Source organism: Pan troglodytes, chromosome 6 (assembly GCF_028858775.2).
Source record: "Pan troglodytes isolate AG18354 chromosome 6, NHGRI_mPanTro3-v2.0_pri, whole genome shotgun sequence".
Taxonomy (NCBI): domain Eukaryota; kingdom Metazoa; phylum Chordata; class Mammalia; order Primates; family Hominidae; genus Pan; species Pan troglodytes.
This window is the reverse complement of record NC_072404.2, coordinates 155,371,807-155,393,834: the sequence shown is the minus strand read 5'-3', so window position 1 is coordinate 155,393,834 and position 22,028 is coordinate 155,371,807. Positions and strand designations below refer to the sequence as shown.

At 48.2% G+C, this 22,028-nt stretch overlaps 2 protein-coding genes across 14 annotated transcripts in view; one reads left to right on the top strand and one right to left on the bottom strand.

Annotated features, from left to right (window-relative positions):
* The window catches only part of PARP12 (poly(ADP-ribose) polymerase family member 12), a 39,761-nt gene extending 28,001 nt beyond the window's left edge, over nucleotides 1-11,760 (top strand). For 2 of the 4 annotated variants that reach the window (XR_001719539.4, XR_010158684.1), the window contains exons 8-13: nucleotides 1,223-1,319; nucleotides 6,871-6,946; nucleotides 8,160-8,290; nucleotides 9,147-9,298; nucleotides 9,919-10,142; nucleotides 10,624-11,760. Coding sequence is in view for 2 of the 4 variants with exons in the window: in XM_519422.8 (XP_519422.5) it covers nucleotides 1,223-1,319; nucleotides 6,871-6,946; nucleotides 8,160-8,290; nucleotides 9,147-9,298; nucleotides 10,624-10,949 (782 nt within the window). In the remaining 2 variants the exon portion in view is untranslated. The remainder of the gene's footprint in view (nucleotides 1-1,222; nucleotides 1,320-6,870; nucleotides 6,947-8,159; nucleotides 8,291-9,146; nucleotides 9,299-9,918; nucleotides 10,143-10,623) is intronic. The other 2 variants (XM_519422.8, XM_016958261.4) reach the window with 1 other exon arrangement.
* A 3,472-nt stretch (nucleotides 11,761-15,232) lies between these two features.
* TBXAS1 (thromboxane A synthase 1) overlaps nucleotides 15,233-22,028 on the bottom strand; it is a 241,618-nt gene continuing 234,822 nt past the window's right edge. For 7 of the 10 annotated variants that reach the window (XM_063815029.1, XM_063815030.1, XM_063815028.1 and 4 more), the window contains 3 exons: nucleotides 19,653-19,790; nucleotides 17,679-17,841; nucleotides 15,233-15,486 (listed from right to left, as the gene is read on the bottom strand). In XM_063815029.1, the coding sequence (XP_063671099.1) occupies nucleotides 15,412-15,486; nucleotides 17,679-17,841; nucleotides 19,653-19,790 (376 nt within the window). In that variant the 3' untranslated portion in view covers nucleotides 15,233-15,411. The other 3 variants (XM_003951158.4, XM_016958257.3, XM_016958256.4) reach the window with 2 other exon arrangements.

Sequence of the window (22,028 nt, the reverse complement as noted above, 5' to 3'; positions counted from 1 at the left end):
AGGTGGTGTCTGACGGGGCAGAATCCCCCAAAGACAGGCTGTAGCCTAGGGTATGCTCTGGAAGGGTAAATTAGGGAAAAGAGCTCACTTTACTGTGTCCATAGAAGGGTAGGGAATGTGTCTGACACACATTTAGCCAGTCCACGTATCTTGGCTCACTTTTAATTTCACCAGTGAAAGCCATTTAAGATTCATCACAGATGGCCAGTAGGCCAGTAACACCCATTTAAATATGCCAGTGAGAATGGTCTTGATGGGCGGCTGAGTAGTGGGTAACAGAAGGGGTCATGGTTGCTGCATCTGGATCATGGGCTCTGAATGAGAATGTGGATGGACCTCCAGGAATAGTGACAATCTCAGCTGCAACCTAAGAGACAAACACTTGGATAACCATCCAGTTTATGCTCAACTGCAATAAGGCTAATTCTGGACACCTATAATTTTTAATATTAAAATGTTTTGTAAATGAAAACAAAATTAGTTGGGCACGGTGTCACACACCTGTAGTCCCAGCTACTTGGGAGGCTGAGGTGGGAGGATTACTTGAGCCGGTGAGTTCAAGGTCCACTTGAGCAACAAAGCACAAGACCCCATCTCTTAAAAAAAATGTAAGACTTGGGAGGGTTTTCCTGGCAGGCAAGGACAGAACAAACACTTCTAGGTATTTGTCATTTTTCAACTTGAGGGGCCAGTTCCCCCAACCCCAAATCCTCAGGATGAGTATGGGATTCTTGAGGGTGGGGAAGCAAGAAATTTGTTTATTAAAGATATTATTGGTTTAGAAAGGTTGATGAATACTGCCATAGTTTAACTAAAACAAAGTCATAAAACTTACATTAACTCTGAATCCCACTAACTCAAGACGTGGTAGTTTGATCTCAGGCTGGGCTGAGGCTTTTTTATATCCAAGCTGGGGAAAATTGCCAAGCAAAATAATGGTTTAAACAAGATTGGAAGGAACAATTTAAAAGCACTCATGTATAATTGATATGTCAATTACTAATCATTCCTCTATTCATTAAACCCAGTCTCCTAAGGATACCTATTTTCTTTATGAATATTTGAAATGTGTAAAATGGCCCTATTTTTAACAGACTGATTCTGGGTTTTACACATTTGGATAAGCTTTCAAATCTATCTAATTTGTGTTTATAAAACATTGCCATCCTGTGTGTATGTATATGTATATGTATATTTTTTCACTGGTTATGTTTTTTTTCAGCCTTCGTTCAGAAAAACCTGGTCTATGGCACAACTAAAAAGGTTTGCCGCAGACCCAAATACGTGTCTCCCCAGGATGTGACGACCATGCAAACCTGGTAGGTTGCAGTGGGGGGCTTGGTACTTAGGATGTAATCAGCTGGAGTGTGCTCTGCAGTGGTGACAGAAAACCTGCCTCAGATAGCACCTGGGCACCGTTGGCTTGTACAACGAAGTGCTCCCGCACTCTGTTATCGTTCGTCTTCTACTAGTTGGACCAGAGTGGGAATTACCCTGTGGGTAGAAGCTTCGTGATGCATAATTAGAAGGCTGCCTGTTGTGATCTGCGATGATTCTCTGGAAAAGACAGACTCTGAAGGCGAGTCTAGACTTGAAGCCAACCCATCCGTTTGTCTTTTCTGTGGAATCATTGAGTCATAGACTTGAATTTTTTAAATGTTGAAATAATGAAATAATGATGGAATTACACCAATAAAAACTCATGTATTTTAGTATTTGAATATCACGGAATACCGAAACTCTAAAAACAGATATTGCAGTCACTAATGGGCGAGCTTCGTCAGGGTGAGTTTCTTTCAGTCCCAAGATGGCTGCCAGGAGCCACCAGGTTAGCCTGTGGCCTGTGAGCCCCTAGAAGGGAGGAGAGAAACCTCCTATAGCAGATGAGGGGAAATTCTTGTGCTTTGCACTGATCAGACCCTATCTCAACCTCTGGTGTTATTTTAGGCTTGGGGAGGTGGGATGGGATTGGAACTGAGAGGAAGAGGTCAGTGTTCTCCAAACCACACAGCCACATATTGGGGGAAGGCGGCCTGCATGGTGGAGAGGGACCACAGTGCCCATACAGTTTGGGCTTGCCAGAGCCAGTGCTGGGACTTGAGGCAGTGTTACTGGTAGCTGGCTGCACCTTCTGTTCGCCTGAGAGGTCTGGCTTGTGTCTATTTTATGGAGAACCAACAATGTCTCTTTTGGTTCTTTTGTTTTGTGAAGCATGCAAAGGTCATTTTTAAATGAGTTTGGTACAAGATAGAGGAGAAAGGTATTATCAGTCCACGAAACTGCTTTGTGAGTCTGACCTAGCAAAGTAATTTCCTGGGAATGTGCCTTACTTTTTCCTTTTTAAATTAAAATTTATTTTTGCGCTGGGTGCAGTGACTCACACCTGTAATCCCAACAGTTCAAGAGGCCGAGGCGGGTAGATTGCTTGAGCCCAGGAGTTCGAGACCAGCCTGTGCACCTGTAGTCCCAGCTACTCAGGAGACTGAGGTGGGAGAGACACCTGAGCCCGGGGAGGTCGAGGCTGTAGTGAGCCAAGATCACACCACTGCACTCCAGCCTGGGTGACAGAGTGAGACCCGTCTCAAAAATAATAATAATTATTATTATTGTTTTTGACTATGTGTAAAACCTTCACGTGATTAAAAGTCAAACCTATATAAAATGGTACCCTCTGTAGACTGTAACTTCCTCCCTGTTATCTCTACCCTGTTCCCACTATGGGTAACATTAGTTTCTGGTTTCTCTTTTTTATGTTTCTCTTTGCAAAAATAAGCATTTGCATACATACATATAAAAATATTTTCTTCTTGCACAAAAGGGAACATGCTATCTATACTGTTCTATACCCTTTTTTGTTTTCACTTAAAAATAGATCCTGATAATCACTTTGTTTCAATTCATTAACTTCCTCAATCCGTTTCTTCTTTCCTGGTTCTCTGTAATATGTATGTACCATAGTTTACTTAATATGTCCCCTTTTCATGGATGTTTGTGTTGTTTTCAGTCTTTTGCTATTAAAAAGTATAATGCCGTGATGAACCATTTGATGTATGTGCTGTTTCAAATTTTGGAGGTATGGCCAGGTGCGGTGGTGCACACCTATAATCCCAGCACTTTGGGAGGCCAAGATGGAAGGATCGCTTGAGCCCAGGAGTTTGAGACCAACCTGGGCAACATAGCGAGACCCCATCTCTTTTTTTTTTTAATTAAAAAAACCAAATTTTGGAGGTAGACTGTTAGGTCAGAGTCGTAGGAAGTAAACCAAATTCCTTTTCATGGGCTTGAATCATTATGCACACCCACTAGGACGCATGAGATGCCACAGAGTGAGTTGTCAGGCTCTTGGGCTTTTGCATTTCTCAGGGGTAGAAGATGGGTCAGTGGACTTCAGTTTGCTCTCTCTTAGGAGTGAGGTTGAATATTATTTCTAACATGTAAGTGCCATTTTTGCTTCTTTTTCTGTGGACTGTTGGTCTTTTTATCCATTTTTCTATCAACTCTGATATTTTTCTTAAATATCAAGAGCCTTTTATCTATTAGGGAGGTTGGCCCTCATTTTGTTATATAAATGGCAAATATTTTCTCTTAGTTTGTTGTTTGCCTTTTGACTTTGCCTGTGAAGTATTTTACCATAAAGATATATAAAGATTATTTTAGTTAAATGTATCAGTGTCTTACTGATTCTGGATTTAGAGTTTTGGTTAATTATGACCCTCCTATTTCTGGAAGTCATTTTTTATTCTTTTCCTATACAAAGCCTACCCTAGACAAGGTTTGGAAAAGTCTCTCTGCTTTCTGAGAGTAGATCTCTCTTATTCTAATTTAGTTTTCAGGGGGCCACAAGAAGATGCCAAATGTCCAAACTAAAAGTGATTCAGACTAAGATATGGGTGATTTGGGGTCTCCTGTAAGCGGAGTGTCACACACTGTTCACACAGATGAAGTGTTCAGTTCTTCTCTCTGACCCATGTGCCAGCAGCTGGTTGTCATTAACTCCAGTAAGCAAGTCTGCTTGGGCCTGCATGGCCAATTGGGAATCTGAGGGTAGATCACTTTCAGAAACAACTTTTCTGTTTACACAATTAATGGGGTCATAAAATGTAATGTCCATATTCAGAAGTTATAATACAGGAGTGTCATGTAAAATTTATTTATGTATGTATTTATTTATTTATGAGACAGGGTCTCACTCTGTCACCCAGGATGGAATGCATTGACCTGATCACGGCTTACTGCACCTTCCACCTCCCGGGCTCAAGCAGTCCTCCCACCTCAGCATCCCAAGTAGTTGGGACCACAGGCATGCGCCACCACGCCCAGCTAATTTTTTTATTTGTTGTAGAGACAGGGTCTCACCATGTTGCCCATCCTCTATGAAAATGTTTCATTCATGTGATTGGGTCTTATTTTTTCTTTTCTTACCTTCTTTTGTGTGTATGTATATTTTAAAGGCTATGGTAGAAACTACATGTTCTTCACTTAAGTACAAGTAAATCAATATCTTTGCCCTCCTATCTTTTCTTCCATTTGCCTTCCTCTGAACTTTTTTTAAACCTCAAGAGGCACCATTATTTTATACTCTGAAAGTTTCATTAAATTTACTCACATTTTTACCACTTTGTCCTTTCAGATTACCTTAGATCAGGGGTGTCCAATCTTTTGGCTTTCCCAGGCCCCATTAGAAGAAAAAGAATTGGTCCACACATAAAATACACTAACACTAACAATAGCTGAACTAAAAGAATAAAAACCACAAGAAAATCTCATAATGTTTTAAGAAAGTTTACAGATTTGTGTTGGGTCACATTCAAAGCCGTCCTGGGTTACATGCAGCCTGCGGGCTGCAGGTTGGACAAGCCTGCCTTCGATGAAGATTTGTTGGAAAACTGTTTTTGCTTTGTCTGAACATGTATGTACGTATGTATGTATGCATGTATGTATGCATGTATGTATGTATGTATTTTGAGATGGAGTCGCACTGTCGCCCAGGCCAGAGTGCAGTGGCATGATCTTGGCTCACTGCAACCTCCGCCTCTTGAGTTCAAGCGATTCTCCTGTCTCAGCCTCCTGAGTAGCTTGGACTACTGGCGTGCGCCACCATGCCCGGCTAATTTTTGTATTTTTGGTGGAGATGGGGTTTCATTATGTTCGTCAGGCTGGTCTTGAACTCCTGATCTCAAGTGATCTGACCACCTCGGCCTCCCAAAGTGCTGGGATTACAGGCGTGGGCCACTGCGCCTGGCCAATATGTATTTATTTTGCCATCAATCTTGAAGGAAATTTTCACTGGGTATAGAATTTCGGGTTGTAGGGATTTTCTCTTGGATCATTGTGATGATCACTCCACTGTATTCTGGCTTCCATTGTTGCTTTTGAGAAATTGCCTGTTGGTCTAACAGGTGCTTCTTTGACAGTAATCACTCTTTTTTCCTTTGGCTACTTTTAAGAGCTTCTGTTTGTCTTGGAGGTAGGCATCCTCACTAAAGTGTATCTAGGTATGTGCTTTTATTTATCATGGTTGAGATTCTTTGGGCTTCTTAAGCTGCGGATTGGTGCATCTCATCAGTTCTCTTTGAAAATCGCCTCCACTGTCTTGTCTCTCCTCTCCTAGAGCTTCACTTAGGTTCTGATCATATTCCAGTTCTCACTGTTCTCCATGTCTCAACTTCTTTCCTGCATTTTCCATTTCCTTGTTGCTGTGGGCCACATTCTGGACAATTTCATTTCACATATGTTTCAGCTCACTGATTCTTCCTCCAGCTGGTCTAATCTGCTATTAAGCCTGTCCACTACACTTTTATTATTAAAGATTGTACTTAATTCTATAAGTTCTATTTGGTTCTTTTTTAGATCTTCCAGGTCTTTTTATAGTTTCCTGTTCCTTGCATATGTTTTTAAAGTTTGTCTTTTTTTTCCTTTAAACATAGGAAGAATAATTGTTTTGTAATCTCTCTGATAATTTCAGCATCTTAAGTCTTTGTGGGTCTGTTTTTGGCTGATTCTTGCTGGTAGGACCTTGCTTAGTTATTTTTGAACTGTGCCATTTTCCGAGGAAAGTTATTTGTGGGAGTTCTTTGAGGCTTAGGATGAAGGTATATGTTTCATGCCAGCAGAAACAGAAGGTAGATCTATTTAGAAAGAACAGTGTATTCTGAAACTTAATAGGAATGATTTGTAATTATAGTTTCACAGTCCTTGTTCCTGAACCCTTGATCCATATGTCTTTTGGACTGCTTTTATTTAATTTTTAGAAAGATAATGTGATGCTTGTATCACATGACACTCTGTATTTTAGCACATTAATATTTCTGCAGTAAACAATATGCATAGTCAGTTTAAGAAGGATAGATACAGATCACAGTGGCCTCTTAACTAACTTCAGTCAAATTTCTACTGCCAAATGACTTTTGATGTCACTTTTATGTTTTTCAAAAAATGTTTTATTTCATATTTTCTCCTGCTTTTCCTGAGCTGTATAAAAAGTTTTAAAATGTCAATTATACCTCATCGAGGCCTTAAAAAATGTCTTTAGAGCTCTTAGAATTTCAGAATTGTGGATGAAGGTTTATGGCTGTGTGTGTGCTCCTTTAACCATGTACTCCATCCCTTTTATCCCTTCTGTGTGGTAGTTGGGACACAGGTGAGAAATAGATCTCTCAGGACTGTTTGGAGTTTGGCTACATAGGCAAAGATAAAAGTGCTCTCATGTTGTGAATATTGTGCTAACATTCTTCCTTGCCTTCTACCTGCTCTTGAAATGTGATGTGCTGAGACTCAAGACTGGTGATATTGGCTAGCAGAGACCACCTATGGTATATTTGCTTTGTGTAAGAATAAAATGTCTACGTGTTTTTGTTTACATTTTTGTAGCAATACCAAGTTTCCAGGCCCGAAGAGCATCCCAGACTATTGGGACTCCTCTGCCCTGCCAGACCCAGGCTTTCAGGTAGGGGACGCATGCGCCTGGGGCTGGACAGGAAGGTGTTCTGTAGAAGTGGGTGTGTGTGAACAGACTGTGCCATCCCTCAACACTGAAGAAGCTGTAAGGCTGGGGCTAATTGGGGCAGGAGGGCAGTGACAGATGTGGGCTTTATTTTTGTTTTTGTTTTTGTTTTTTGCAGAGGGTTTTGTTTTTTCACCACCCAGGAGTTGGCTATGGCTCTGAGGGGAGGGGTTGTCTTGTGGAGGGAGGAGGATGAGCTGTGAAATTTGCTAGAAAGGGCAGAAATGAGTTTATGGGCTGGGCTTAACCAATAAATACAATTTTACTAAGCGAGAAAAGGAGAAGCAGCCTGGGGAGGACCTGAGTCTGATGGACATTTGGAATGGGGTGACTGTCAGGAGGGAAGGCATTCACGACTAGCAGACAGGAGAATGGACAGTCAATTTGGCAGCTTGTTGAGGGGCTCTGACCAGTGGGAGCTGTGCTGAGTGCAGGAGAGTACGCAGACTAACATCTGAGGCTGCCCGTCTGCACCTGGGCTGATGTCTGCCAGCTGGCCGGCTGCCGAGCACTGTGTAACTCAGCTTTAAAACATGACGGTCCCTGTCCTGGGAGGACTTATTGAGCTTGTATAAGGCACATGCAGATGCCAACAGTGCAGGCAAGAAGTGCTAAGGACCTGAAGGGGTTCAACATGTTTGTCTAGACGACTCTGTGGTCCTTGGACCATGTAGTCCAACCTGTGTCTTTGGCCTGTGTGGGACAAAAAAAAAAAAAAAGCAGGGACATCCAGGGGATACCCTCGATGGTGGCTTAAGCATCACGTGTCTGTCCTTTAGATTGGTTTCACAGTGATGAGGAGCAAAGTGACTACAATTTGCAAACATAGTAAATCCTCAACATCATCAATAGGTTCTTGGAAACTGACTTAAAGTGGCACAACATACTGTCTAAGGAAACCAATTTCCCATATGCTAACTGACATAAACAAGAGGTTTGTTGTTTTACTTAAAATTGCAGTTTCCAAGAACCTATCAATGACATTTCATGAGGACCGATTGTCTCTTGTGCCTGGAGAAACCACAGGAGAATGTGGTCACTGCTCTCTGGGCTTTTGTGCTTCTGCGGTTCTAGTGTTTACAAGAAGCTTTGGGAAGGGACTGATTTATATTCTGCACGTTGATGGTAATGCATTAAAAACATTTGCCCCTTGCAGAAGATCACCCTTAGTTCTTCCTCGGAAGAGTATCAGAAGGTCTGGAACCTCTTTAACCGCACGCTGCCTTTCTACTTTGTTCAGAAGATTGAGCGAGTACAGAACCTGGCCCTCTGGGAAGTCTACCAGTGGTGCGTTGGGGCTCGCTCTTGGTGGGCTGGTGGCTCTGTCCCTTCACACCACTGGCTGGTTGCCACATGTGGCCCAGGTTTCCAGGAAAAGCAGAGTGGCAGTTAGGGCTGCCATGTGCTGGGAGCTGTGTGTCTGCTCTCCTTCATCCGCTCCCCCAGGGCAGTGTGGTAGCACATCCCATTGTAGAGATGAGTGCACCGAGGCTTCCTGGAGACCAGTGGGATGGGTCAGTACAGCCCACCACCCCATTAGCCCCAGGAACATAAGGCTGTGGCTAGACAGCAGGGGTCTCAGGTTCATACATGAGGACTGGCTTGTCCTTGAGCACCCACTCACCTGTCTATGTGGGGAGGAATCCTACAATAGGTCACCATGGCAGGCTGGGTCTTGCTGACCTGTCCCCAAATGGGGTTGGGGTAGTGTAATGTGTACTCTGTGCACAGTGATGAAGTCTGGGAATGGGAGAGGGGAGAAGGATGGGCACCCACTGACCAGCAGCCTCAAAACTCCTACAGCATCCCAGGGCTCAGCTCCACGCAGGAGCAAGGTGGGCGTGGGGTTGGGGGAAATGGTACCCATTTTCCAAGGGCTGCTCTGCTTTTGGAGTCCAGGGAGCCGCTGCTGTCTGGAGCTGTGGAGGGAGGGTTTTCACCCAGCTCCCACGATCCCCCTTCTTTTCCACACCCTGGCTTGTGGCTGGAGCCTCACAGGCCTAGTCAGGGTAGCCTGTGACCTGCGTCTCTTGGTCCCAGGACACTTTTGGAATTTTGGAAAAATGTGTTGTTTTGCATCAGGCCGGCTGTATTTGGTGGCCGGCACACTCTGCCCCCAGCACACATTCTTCTGTGATTCTAGGCAAAAAGGACAGATGCACAAGCAGAACGGAGGGAAGGCCGTGGATGAGCGGCAGCTGTTCCACGGCACCAGCGCCATTTTTGTGGACGCCATCTGCCAGCAGAACTTTGACTGGCGGGTCTGTGGTGTTCATGGCACTTCCTACGGCAAGGGTAAGGCATGACTGGCCTCCACCAGCAAAACCCATGTTGCTTTGCCCCTGCATAGGAACAGACTGCTAGAGGGCATGAGGGGACCAGCCTGAGCCGATGAGCAGGTTCAGACTCCATGCGTGGTGGTACCTGGGCACAGCTACCAGTCACATCCTTGCTCTTGCTCCTCTGGGCATGGTCAGGAGCTTGGCCCCAGGTGTGGGCAGGGTGGCCTGCCTAGACTGGGGTGTTGCTTCCCTGTGGAGCAGAGGCCCTGGGAGATGGTGACAGAGACGGGAGAGGAGAGGGGATACCTTCCCAGCCCTGATGAAGTCCCTGACTGTGCTTTTACTATTGATTTCCTTAGAATAGAAACCAGAAACCCTCAGAGATACTCATGTAAACATGTATTCTAGCTATCACGTGAGTTATCTGAGTGTTTTCTTGTCTGTTATTTTTAAACTTGCCAAAGAAAATTTTAAAATACTATTTCTTTGGAAATCGAAATTCAAGAAAATTGGAATAATAATAATTAGAAAAAACCTCTTTGGGTAAATTTTACCTGCATTCATTGGTTTTAACATGTTGCCACTTCTCTCTCTCTCTCTCTCTCCCTCTCTCTCTTTCTGCACCATTTTCAGGTAGGTGGCATATATTGTCTCCTTTCACCCTTTAACACATCCCAAGAACAGGACATTATCTTCTGTAACCACAATATGCTTACCAAGTTGAGAACATTTTCTGCCCAGCAGTCCATGTTCCAGGTCCATCAGTTCTTTGTTAGTCAGTTTCCGTCTGAGGCAGTGATGGCAAGGGGTCAAGATGGACAGCAGCCAGTGGTAGACTTGTGGATTCAAATGTACAGGTGACAGCTTCTAACTCAGATTTCCATTTGACAAGGCTCATAATTCTATACATTGGGCTGCCAGAGTCTACAGACTGCTTCCGTATATGGGATCTCATTCATTTTCCATGCCAGCTCTGTAAGGTTGGGCTGAACAGCCCCATTTTATGCCTGAGGAATCTGAGGTTTGGGGGATTAAGTAGTGATGTGTCCACAGGCCTTTAGGTTTCGTGGGGCAGATCCGGAACTTGAAAGGAATTTGCTATCTCAGTTTGGTAACTCCTCAGATGCTGCCACTCAGAAGGGTGTTGGTATCACTGATGCATGTGACTTCATGAGGGAGAGTGGAGACATGGCACAGAGGGAGGGAGGGAGATGCGGGGTGGAAGAGTAGAGGCCCTGGCGTTGCACATCACCAGGACGCTATTCGCAGTGTGCTGACCCTTCCTGGCTGCAGGCCCCTCCACCAGGCGCCCAGCTGAGCCCTCGTGTGTCATTTCAGGGAGCTACTTTGCCCGAGATGCTGCATATTCCCACCACTACAGCAAATCCGACACGCAGACCCGCACAATGTTCCTGGCCCGGGTGCTGGTGGGCGAGTTCATCAGGGGCAATGCCTCCTTTGTCCGTCCCCCGGCCAAGGAGGGCCGGAGCAACGTCTTCTATGATAGCTGCGTGAACAGTGTGTCCGACCCCTCCATCTTTGTGATCTTTGAGAAACACCAGGTCTACCCAGAGTATGTCATCCAGTACACCACCTCCTCCAAGCCCTCGGTCACACCCTCCATCCTGCTGGCCTTGGGCTCCCTGTTCAGCAGCCGACAGTGAGCACACAGGAGTGTTCCAGGCCTTTCACCTGCTCTGCCTTGAAATGGCTATTTGGGCCTTTCCTTTTCTTTTTAAACAGAAACTTTTAATGAACTGTTCTCTTAACGTTGACCTCTCAATGAAGTTATGTTCTTAATCTCTTGCTAATAATGATTTTTACTTTTAAGTCACTTTTGGGTTCACTAGTGGACTAACCAGAAGTGATTGTAGTTGAGTCCAGTTTTGCTTTTTAATAATGTGTTGAAGTTTTAGTTTTTACTCTTTGTTGACTTCGCTGCTTATTGGCACCAGGGACAGAGTTTCTAGATACAATTTTATGGATTGGTTTTAATTTTTATGAGTTTGTCTCTGCAGTGATTTGGTTTCTCAGAGTCTCATGGCATCATAGTTTTTCCAGAATGACCCAGTAGCCACCGGTGGAGGACAGCCCACGGGCGGCACAGTCACTTCTGCCTGTTGCTCTGACACCAACCCAGGCAGCTCTGCTGTGGCTTCTCCTGGGCTCTGGCATTAGTTGGTCTGTGTCACATTGTCAGAACAGGTGGCTGCTGTGTGGTGCCATCGAGTCCCTGCTGGTTCCCCTTGTCCTGGGAGGGTCACCCATTGCCCAAGGAAGTGCATCCACCTGGCAGGTGACCTGGAGGAGTAGCTTCCCCGAGGACCCCCAGGCTTGGTCTGTGATTGCGCAAACCCACATTTCCTAAGCACACTGGACACCCTTCGAGTGTGGGTTTTAACATCCCCGTGAGATTGAATACTTGTGCCACACATGTCACAAAAGAGTACGGAAATAAAAGAAAATTTATCAGAAGTGGATGAATACTGAAGCTCGTTTTTCTGCGTCTATTGATTGAGCACCTACTGAGTGCCAGGCGTTTTTCTGAGAGTCAGGGATTGCCTTTGTTCATTTGGACTTCTGTAACAAAACACCATTGATTGGATGGCTCATAAACAGCAGACGTTTATTTACCAGGTTTGGGGTCTATAAAGTCCAACCTCCTGCTTCCTCATAGATTCAGTCCTCACTGTAACCCTACGCGGTGGAAGGGCCTCTTTTATAAAGGCACTGAATCTCATTCATGAGGGCTCCGCCCTGGTGGTCTAATCACCTCTACTTTAAATACTATCACCTCAGGGGTGAGGATTTCAACATTGGAATTTTGGGGGTCGTAACATTCAGACCGTTATCAGGGCTGTGACAGAGCTGATGACACGGCTTGGTGAGCTACGTATGGATTTATTACGAAGACAGTGAAGCTGAAGGTTCAGGGCCCCTCACTTGCTGGAGCCCCTCCCCAGGCCCTAGGAGGGACCCTAGCAATATGGTCACATGGTCATAGGTTTTGATAAAATTTGCAAACGTTACACTTTTTTTTTCCTCTTTCCTCCAATTCATAGATAAGTTTCAGGCCCCGTAAGACCCAGGTTCACCACAGAGCAATGTGCTGTGCATGTGGAGAGAGTGTTGTGTGTGTCCCCCACACGTGGCAGTTTACAGGAGCCTCCCTTCTGGGCATTGGCTGGTTCTGGCCCTGTTGGCAGAGGGGCTGGCAGGGCCACTGGTGTCACCAGGCTGTCAGCCCTCTCTGCTCGGTCCTCACTACCTGCTTTTTGCCCAGCCTCCACCTTCCTGAGGACGTGTGTCTGCTGGCGACTTGCTGCTTGGGCTTCAGTTGGCTTGCCTGTATTTCTCAGGTCCAAGGTGAATATGAACCCGTTTTTCCATCTTTGGAGTGATCTGAAACCTTAACACAGGCAAGTGCAGTCAAGCTGGAGGAGAGCCAAGGTAAATGACCAGAGGAACAGCAAGAACAACACAGCTTCACCCAGCAGCTGGGTCAGCCACATGGTTGCCCATGGTATGATTTTCAGAACCCCCTCCAAATTTCCCCACAGCCTGACTGATCCTGCCATTTCACTCATTGCTTTTTCATTAAGTCATTGGTCCTGCTATGGTGTAGTTGGGCAGGGGGCAAAGAGGTGTCAGAGAAAACCATTTAATCAGATGCATGTCTGTTGCTAAGGTCTTGCATGTAAGTGAACTGATTGCTTCTGAATCATCTGGGAGCTGGGGAGATTCGGGGAGCAGAACTGGTTCACTGGGGGTGTAGATGGGGAGAGCGGCCAGAGGGATCAGGTGGGAGATGCTCAATTGCTCTGGAAAAGTCCACTGAGCTGTGAAGACTGTGGCAGCCATGGCTGGGTGACCTGGGAGAAAGCATGTTAGGAAGAGCAACTCCTTGGACCAGCAATGCTAGGGAGGGTGGGAGCCACGTGGCCAGATCGCCTGATGATGGGGAGGGAGCCGTTCCTGCCGGTGCAGAAAGGGTGGGCGTTGTGATGGGAAGGGGTGGAAATGACTGTGACTCTCAAGATGTTTGGTGCCAAGAGGTGGTAGGGTCTGGGACATGGGTGTATGTGTGTGGGATTGGCCAGAAGCTTTGTGAGGACTCAGTTGGGAATCTAGCAAGAGGGTTTTTTGGAGGACCAGGTGGTGCGGTTTTCTGCCCTGTGATACCTGGTGTTGGATGTGAACAGTGGGATTTAAGCGGAAGTGGGGTTGGTGGCCTCACACAGTAGAAGGACTGGAGTCCAGTGACCCCAGCACATGAGGAAGCCTCTACCACTGTGTCTGAAGGTGGTGACCACCTGAGCTGGGAAGGCGAGGGAAGCTGGATGGAGCTGACAGGCCGGGGGGCGGGGCCGGAGGTCCCAAGGGAGGACTCAGGTTGTAGGGCTGTGCTCCAAGCAGGGAGCTGAGTGCGCCATTGGGCCTGTCTGCAGGCTGAGGTTCTATGGTGGCGGCAGCCGTGGGGAGGTCAGGGATTGTGGGACAGGCAGGGAGGCCGACAGGTTCCCAGGGGTGGATGGTTTTCTCCAGTGAGTCTGAGTCCCAGGCTGGGCATTGCAGAGGGGCCAGGTGATGGAGAAGGGCAGGTGGTGGCAACAAGGGTGTGGGGAGGGCCACAGGACAGCCCTACACCTTAAGGCAGCAGTCACTCACAGGCCTGGCCCAGTGCTGGGCAGCTGGGGTATCCTCTTCCTGCCTGGAGGGCCAGAGAATAAGAGAAGGGGCCCCCTAAGGGGGACTTTGAGGGATACAGTGGGTGCTCCTGGCTGAAGGGGATGGGGGACCACCAAACAGTGGAAGCAGCAGTCCCAGCAGTGAATATGTGGAAACTCATTCTGCCAACACTCCCAAAACGGCCTGAAGTTTCTAAAGGTGGGTCGTCAGCATCTGGGTGTCACATAAGGGGCTTACAGATTTCTACAAGATCGTTCTCTATGTAACATTCAACCCCTTAAAGCTGCTAAGGTGTCAACTAGAGGACAAGCGGTCTTTTGATCGAGGCCAGCCTCCTTATTTTACAGAAGAGGCCCCTGAGGCACAGGGAGGTGATACGGCTCTTCACCAGCAGCCATGAATGCACAGCTGCTGGTGGCTGATCGTGAGACTGACCTTGCAAGTGCTTGGTTGAATGTGAACTGCTTAGCAACACAATACTTATTTTTACAAAAAAATCACCTCTATATTTTGATTCTTTGATCAAAATTAATATACAGTGTTTTTTGTTTTGTTCTTGTTTTTGTTTTTTTTTGAGATGGAGTCTCGCTCTGTCACCCAGGCTGGCGTGCAGTGGCGCGATCTTGGCTCACTGCAACCTCCACCTCCCTGGTTCAAGCAATTCCCCTGCCTCAGCCTCCCAAGTAGCTGGGATTGCAGGCGCCCGCCACCACAGCCTGGCTAATTTCTTTGTATTTTTAATAGATATGGGGTTTCACCATGTTGGCCAGACTGGTCTTGAACTCCTGACCTCAGGCAATCCACCTGCCTCAGCCTCCCAAAGTGCTGGGATTACAGGTGTGAGCCACCGTGCCCGGCCGATACAGTGTTCTTTAAAAGAAAAAGTATATCATTTTTCAGACTCTCATTTTTCTGTCGATTGAAACTTGACTGTAAAGTTGGTACTACCCTACCTAGGAAAATCAAAGCATAATAAAGCTTTGGAACCACTGCTGAGGTTGAACTTCTGATAAATGTCATTCTCTACAACTCCACAATGCATGAGAACCTGAAAGAGCCACGAGCTGGTGCCATCAGGACAGGCTTACCTGGGGGTCCTCATGTGCCCTGCACCATGGATTCCTTTCAGCACAAGCCTGGGACTTCCTTTAAAACCCCACATTCTCAGTTGTTTTGTCAAAACTACATTTTCACTTATTTATCAGCAATTCTTCATTTAGAGAGAGCACTGGTTCAAACCCCATTGGCAATGTCAAAACCAAGTGCAACAAATGTTTATTAAGCATTTAGGAAATGTTATGTAAAGAACCTCTTAACCTTGCGTGCCAGGCACTCTTTCAGTCACTTCAGTGACATTTTTCCAAAATTCTGAACATCCACACTTAGGGTTTTCTTTGAATTTGGGGGTGCCCTCCCCCCACCCGGCAGCCTTCTGTGTCAGCGGGATACAATCTTGATATAGACACCATTTTTTGGACCTAGGGCAGATTTGGATTCTAGCTGCAGCGGTACCTAAAATAGAGAAAATTAAAATATTTGTCAAAGAGACAGTAGCATCTCACTGTATAAATGAAGACTTGGAGGTTCAAGAAGGCCAAGTCCGTTGTCCAAGGTCACACAAGAAGAAAGCAGAGAGCAAAGCCCCAAACCTATCTTTCAGTGACTCCAGCCATCCCTGCTGATCCTCCCCATCTCACTCCCCAGTCCTGGCCAGTAACTGAGCAATGCCCTCTGGCCCAGGGGCTCTGGGGAGAGCAACTTCATGCTGTTCCTGCTCATGTGTGCTGTGGTCTGGCCTCACTGACATCCAGAAAGCTTTCCTATGTCCGGCTTAAAAGGCAGAGCCAGTGGTGGACTGGGGACTTTGAAGAAAAACCAAAGAATTACTCGAGGAGTTGGGTTTCCTCTGGAGCTGAGTAAAATGATGACCCAGTGGCTAATGTGACAGCAAAGAGTCACCAGGGTCTTAGTGCTTGGGGCTGTACGTGTCTCCTGTGGGAGCCATAGCCCTTAAAGGCATCTGAAAAAGCTGCAGGCCCCAGCACTTGTCTGAGCAGACAAGGAAGAACGGGGAGCCCTTGACTCCTGGCTGGTTCTTAAGCCGGGGAGTGCCAGGCATAAGCAGCGTTTTGGGAGACTGGTCTGGCTGCTGTACTGTATGTTGAAATCGTGGGGAAGTGAGATAAGCCCCGCACACGTGGAAGCCCCGATGCAGTGGGGCTGCTCCTCCGTCTGCCCCTTGACCTCACTTGGTTTGGCTCTGCTCTGCTGATCTGCCCCTCCCTGTCTCCAGCCCAGAGTATGTGGATGTGTTCACTTTCAGTACCTCAGACTCTATGTCCCCCATCCAAGCTCATTATTCCTCCAGGACCAGCAGCTGGTCCCAGGTTCTCTGTCAGAGGCACTGCCTGTCTCAATCTAGAATTGTTGCTATCTGTCAACTGTGTCCTTATGCCTTCCTATGCCTGCCTGTCCAGGTCTGCAGCTGAACAGTGGGTTCTGGGTGGCAGGACCAGCATGAGGATAGGTGCAGGGGACAGCAGTGGTCAGGATAGGCAGGGAATAGCTAACGCTGTGCAGAGACGTAGCCAGATGTCAGGAAGGAGGGAGAGCTTGGGAGTGGGCAGGATCTGGGTGAGGACCCCTGTTTCTCTCATCTCTGGCTGCTTATCCATTTGCTCATTAATGTTTGTTGAATGAATGAGTGAGCACCTGTCATGGGCCTGGCATTAAGCTAGATGCTGGAAAGTCCAACAATGAATATGACAGACTGGGTCCCTGCCATCACGAAGCCTGCAGTCCTGCTGTGTGGCCTTAGGCAAGTTATTTAACCTCTCTGAACTTTGATTCCTCATCTAAAGAATGGGAATAGTCACTCCTACTCTGCAGGATTGCTGTGAGTGTGAAAGTGGGGGATATAAGCTCCCTGACCTGTTGAGGAATTGGTCTGCTGGTTCTGGAGTGTGTGATGTGGGGGGGAGATAGGGCTGGAAAAGTGGGTGAGGCCCCATTTCAGGAGAGCCCAGCTCTCTGGGTGAGGACAGGGTCTGTGCACCAGTCTAGGACCTCAGGAATGAAGGCATATGTTGTTGGGAAGAGGCTGTGTCACCACCTGTGAGAGGGACCAGGCTGTGGCCATGGGGACACGTGAGTGTCTGCACAAGGGGGGAAGGCAAAGCTGGGGGTACCCTTCAAGGAGCTGAAACCCCTCAGCTTTCCCTCCAAGCAGACAGCACCTTGCTCTGTCAGGAGGAGCCAGAGGAAGTGTCCCCAGCTTCTGTAGGACAAGCCATGCACCCCCCCACCCCGCAAAGGCAGGCACATGTCACAACTGCAAATGCCATTGTCTGTGTGCCCTTTGTGGAAGTGGGAAGACCTACAGCAAGGTGAGGTCCAGCCCTGGTGTGCAGAGAACAATACTGATAACAATGGTTAACATATGCTCGGGTTGGCTTGCCAGGGCTTACCTGAGCGCTGTGTGAACTCACTGGATCCTCACAGGATGTTGAGAGGTAGAGGGTGTTATTATTATCATCCCCACTTTACGAATCAAGAAACTGAGGCCGAGAGAGGTTAAGGAGCTTGCCCAAGCTCACGGAGGCACGGCCTGATGTTGCCGCCAGGCTGGCCTGCTCTCACGCAGAGAACTGGGGTGGCCCTCCCACCCCTGCCCCTGCCCCTGCCTCTGAGCAGTGGGGCCTCACCTGGGTCTCAGGGCAGGCTTGGAACCGGAACTTGTGCAGCACGTGGAGCAGTGTCAACTTGACCTCAAGCAGCCCTAGACGCACCCCGAGGCAGCTCCGTGGGCCGGCCCCGAAGGGCAGGTACGTGAAGGGCCGGTGCTGCTGCCGGGCCTCAGCCGTGAACCTGCAGGTCCGTGTGGTCAGGGCTGGCCCAGAACACCCGCTCCCTCCCCTCTGCAGCCCTGTGCTCCAGCTGAGCCACCCCTGCATCTGAGACAAGGATGTCTCCAAGGCTCTGGGAGCTGATGGCTGCTCATTCCTGAGCCTCAGTCCCTCTCTGCTCCTGGCCTCCTGTCTTCCTGCACAGCCCCAGAGGCAGAGCTGAATTCACAGAATCACCTGGAATGTCCACAGCTCCCTCCCTGCCTCTCCTTAGGAATTCAGTGTGTGGCTAATAAGCCCACAGACTCACTGCCACCCACAATCAGAGTCTAAACACGGCATCCCTGAACCCCAGGGCTTGGTGATCACCCTCACCTGGGCCCATGGCACCACCTCCCCTCCCACAGGATGACCCAGCCACCACCTGCTTGCTTCCTTGGCAGGGTACCGGGCACCTCAGCACCTCCTGGGCCCTCCCTGGGGGGCGTGTCCTGCTGGCTTGCCCTGCAGGTCTCTTGAGCCACACTGGCAGCCCCTCTCCTGCCCATGTTTGCTTTGCAGGCCCCTGCACTGGACACTTGAACCACTGGAAGCTGCAGTACCTGGAGAGCTGGAGGCCCTTCCTCAGAAGTGCTGAATCTCCTACCAAGTAGTGCATTTGCCTGCAGCGTGTGTCCCATGACAGTGAAGCTAGGTGGCACTCACTGTTCTGTAACAGCGAGCTCACTTTTTACTACCCCTGGGCTTTATTGTGAGGCTGTAAGCCCTGTGGCTGCGGCGTGTTCAGGAGCTGCTGACTGTGGAATATTGTTTGTGTAGATCCCATTGCTCACATTTTCCCAGTGACTGGGTCGTAGGCTTGGGCTGAATTCAGTTGGAGCCATGAAAGGTGAAAACACAACTGGTGCCGGGCCAGCCCTTCCCTTGCCAGATCACACACACAGTATATTGACTGGTTCTGATGAGGACCAGAGTGTGGGCCGCCTGCTCAGATGTTTCCAATCACAGAGCCCAGAAATGAAAGGAGACAATGAACCAAAGCCAGGTGGTGGAAGGCGGGGACCCAGGTCAACCAGTGGATCACATGAATTTAGATTCATGGAGACATCAGCTGAAGCTGTTGTTTTGGCATAGATGCCCGTTTTTTAAAAAGGAAATGATGTTCTGTTACTTTCCAGTGCAGACCTGAAATACAATCCTGTATCCCATGTCCTGGCTTGAATGAATGGAAGACAATCATTTGAAATTGCCTTGTTCCTTGCATGCAGGGCTGCCGAAATGCTAAATCTCTGGATTCAGTTTGGACCTTGAAAAAATGGTATAATTATTTATTTATTTATTTTTATTTTATTTATTTATTTATTTTTAGACAGAGTCTTGCTCTGTCGCCCAGGCTGGAGTGTAGTGGCACCATCTCGGCTCACTGCAAGCTCTGCCTCCTGGGTTCACACCATTCTCCTGCCTCAGCCTCCCAAGTAGCTGGGACTACAGGTGCCCGCCACCAAGCCCAGCTAAGTTTTTGTATTTTTAGTAGAGATGGGGTTTCACCGTGTTAGCCAGGGTGGTCTCGATCTCCTGACCTTGTGATCCACCCACCTTGGCCTCCCAAAGTGCTGGGATTACAGGCATGAGCCACCGCGTGTGGCTAAAAAATGGTATAATTATTTCCTTTGGAAATTATGTCTTGCAAACATCTATCTGAATTGCCATAACTTTTGACTATTTGGGGACAATTTTGCTAAGTCTGTGCCTCCTGGCTGCTGCCTCCACTGGTAAATTTCTATCCCACACACTCACATCCCTTCAGAGCTTTTTAAAAGGGGCAGTACTCACCTTTCAGGGTTGAAGGTCTCCGGGCTTGGCCAGTGCTCAGGGTCATGGTGCAGGGCACCCACGGCCATCTCTAGCACAGCGCCTGCGGGGATGCGCTGCCCCAGCACCTCGCAGTCCTGAGCTGCCTCCCGTGTGAATCTGAGGGAAACACCAGGTCGAGGGGTGGGTACAGAGAAGAGATGAGGAGCAGAGCTTGGGGCGTGCTGGACAGGCAGAGTCTGAGTGTGAAGGGGATCAGGGGCAGGCAGCATGGTGTGTGGAATGAGGCTGGGGACAGAGGACCCCCTGCTCAGCCCCCTTCCCAGGGTGACCAAGCCCCCACCCCATTACCACTCACTGCCCAGGAGCCTGCAGCCCCGAGGCTAGGCTCGCTTGGTCCTTGATGAAAATGTACTCATCCATCCCTTCATGCATCCATTTGTCAAGCACCAAAGGGCCCCTCTTGTGCCCCATGTTGGGGTGCAAAGTGCTTTGGAAGGATTGCTTTCGTAGTGGGGGCTTGGAGGGTCATTCCTGGGCCACAGCCTATCCTATCTTCCCATTCACAGCCAAGCCTCTTAAAATTGCCCTTGCTCACCCTCTAGCTCCCTTTCCTCCCATTTTACTGACTAGCCCTGCTGCCTGGCATCTGTCCCCTCCCTCCTGTGGATGGTCCCCATGCCAAGATCCCCAAAGAACATTTATGGGTACATCTGATGAATACTCCTCAGTCTTCATCTGACTTGGTCTGTCTATGTCATTGATTGTCTTCCTCTTGCACATTTCTTTGGTTTGTTTTTCTGTTTTAATTTTCATTAGGAAATAATTCTGAACTTACAGAAAAGTTGAAGAATAGTACATTAGATACCCATGTATTGTTTACCCAGATTCACCTGCTGTTTTTTGCTGCATCCTCCTCCTCCTCTTCTTCTTCTCCTCCTCCTCCTTCTTTCTTCTTCTTTTTTTTTTTTTTTTTTGAGACAGGGTCTTGCTCTGTCACCCAGGCTGGAGTGGCACAATCTCTGCTCACTGCAACCTCTGCCTTCCAGGTTCAAGCAATTCTCCTGCCTCAGCCTCCCGAGTAGCTCAGACTACAGGTGTGTGTCAACAGGCCTGGCTAATTTTTGTGTTTTTAGTAGAGATGGGGGGTGGTTTCACCATGTTGGTCAGGCTGGTCTCGAACTCCTGACCTCAAGTGATCCCCTGCCTCGGCCTCCCAAAGTGCTGGGATTACAGGCATGAGCCACTGCACCTGGCCTGTGTCCATCATCTTTACCATTCTCTCTGTGTGTGTCTGTCTCTCTCTCTCAGACACACACACACATGCACACACACATTTCTTTCCTTGATTTCTCCCTCATTGGCAGGCTCTTCTGCATCCACCAGCCTCTTAAATCCTGGCACTTCCCAGGGATTTCATCTGCCCTCCCAGATTCAACTTCCATTATCTCCTAAGCCTCCTACCTCAGCCCCAGCCTGAACCCCAGGTTCCAATTTCTACCCACAGACCCGGCCTCTTCCTCGGGAGGTCCACAGAATCCTCGAAGTCGGCCTGAGCAGCAGCAGGTCATCAGAATCTTCTCCTCCTTCTGTTTCCCACACAGGCTTGAGAAAGCCAGAAACCAGAAGTCATCCTGTACTCGTCTCTCCCCGTCTGCAGATTCATCACTGGTCTTTCGTATGGTGCCATCTCTCCAGTTTTACTGCCGTCTCCTTAGTTTAGATTCTCGTCTCTCATTGACCTCTTTGCAATCCAGTCTTCTCATGACAACCAGAGCCATGTCTCTGACATGTAGTTTTGTCTGCTTCTTCCCAAGGATGGGCTGCCTAGAACAGGGAGCTGGAGCTGGGGCAAGACCCAGGTACTTGAGGCTGTATGGCCCCAGAGCTGAGGCTAGAGTCGCAGTTAGCTGGTGAAACCTGTAGCTCAAAGTCAAGGGCAATCAGTGGGTGAAGTGAGGCCATGAATCGGAGAAGGCAGCAGATCAGAAGCCAGGAAGATGGGCAGTGACTTGCAATGCACAGTGAGAGGTAGTTTAGGACCTGGGTTTGGGATTAAGGCCATGAGCAGGTCAGGTGTGTTGGAGGCTGCTGGTGTTGATGCAGTCTCCAGGTTTGCCTGGTCAAGCTGCCTTCAGGGCTGAGCCTCAGGCTGGTGTTCAGGGCTCCTGGTGCTGTGAGATCACACCCCAATCTGACTGCTGGAGCCACTGCAGCTTGTGAACAATCTGAACCACCTTCCAGTCCCCCAGCTTGGGTCTCCTCTGTGAGGCCTGCCAGTGAGAGCCGTTCCTGGTTCCTGGGAGAGTTCTAGCTTCCTCACCTCACCAGTTTCTTACAACCAACACCCGTGACTCAAGAAAGCACCACTGAATCTCTCTTCCTTGCAACTTGAAA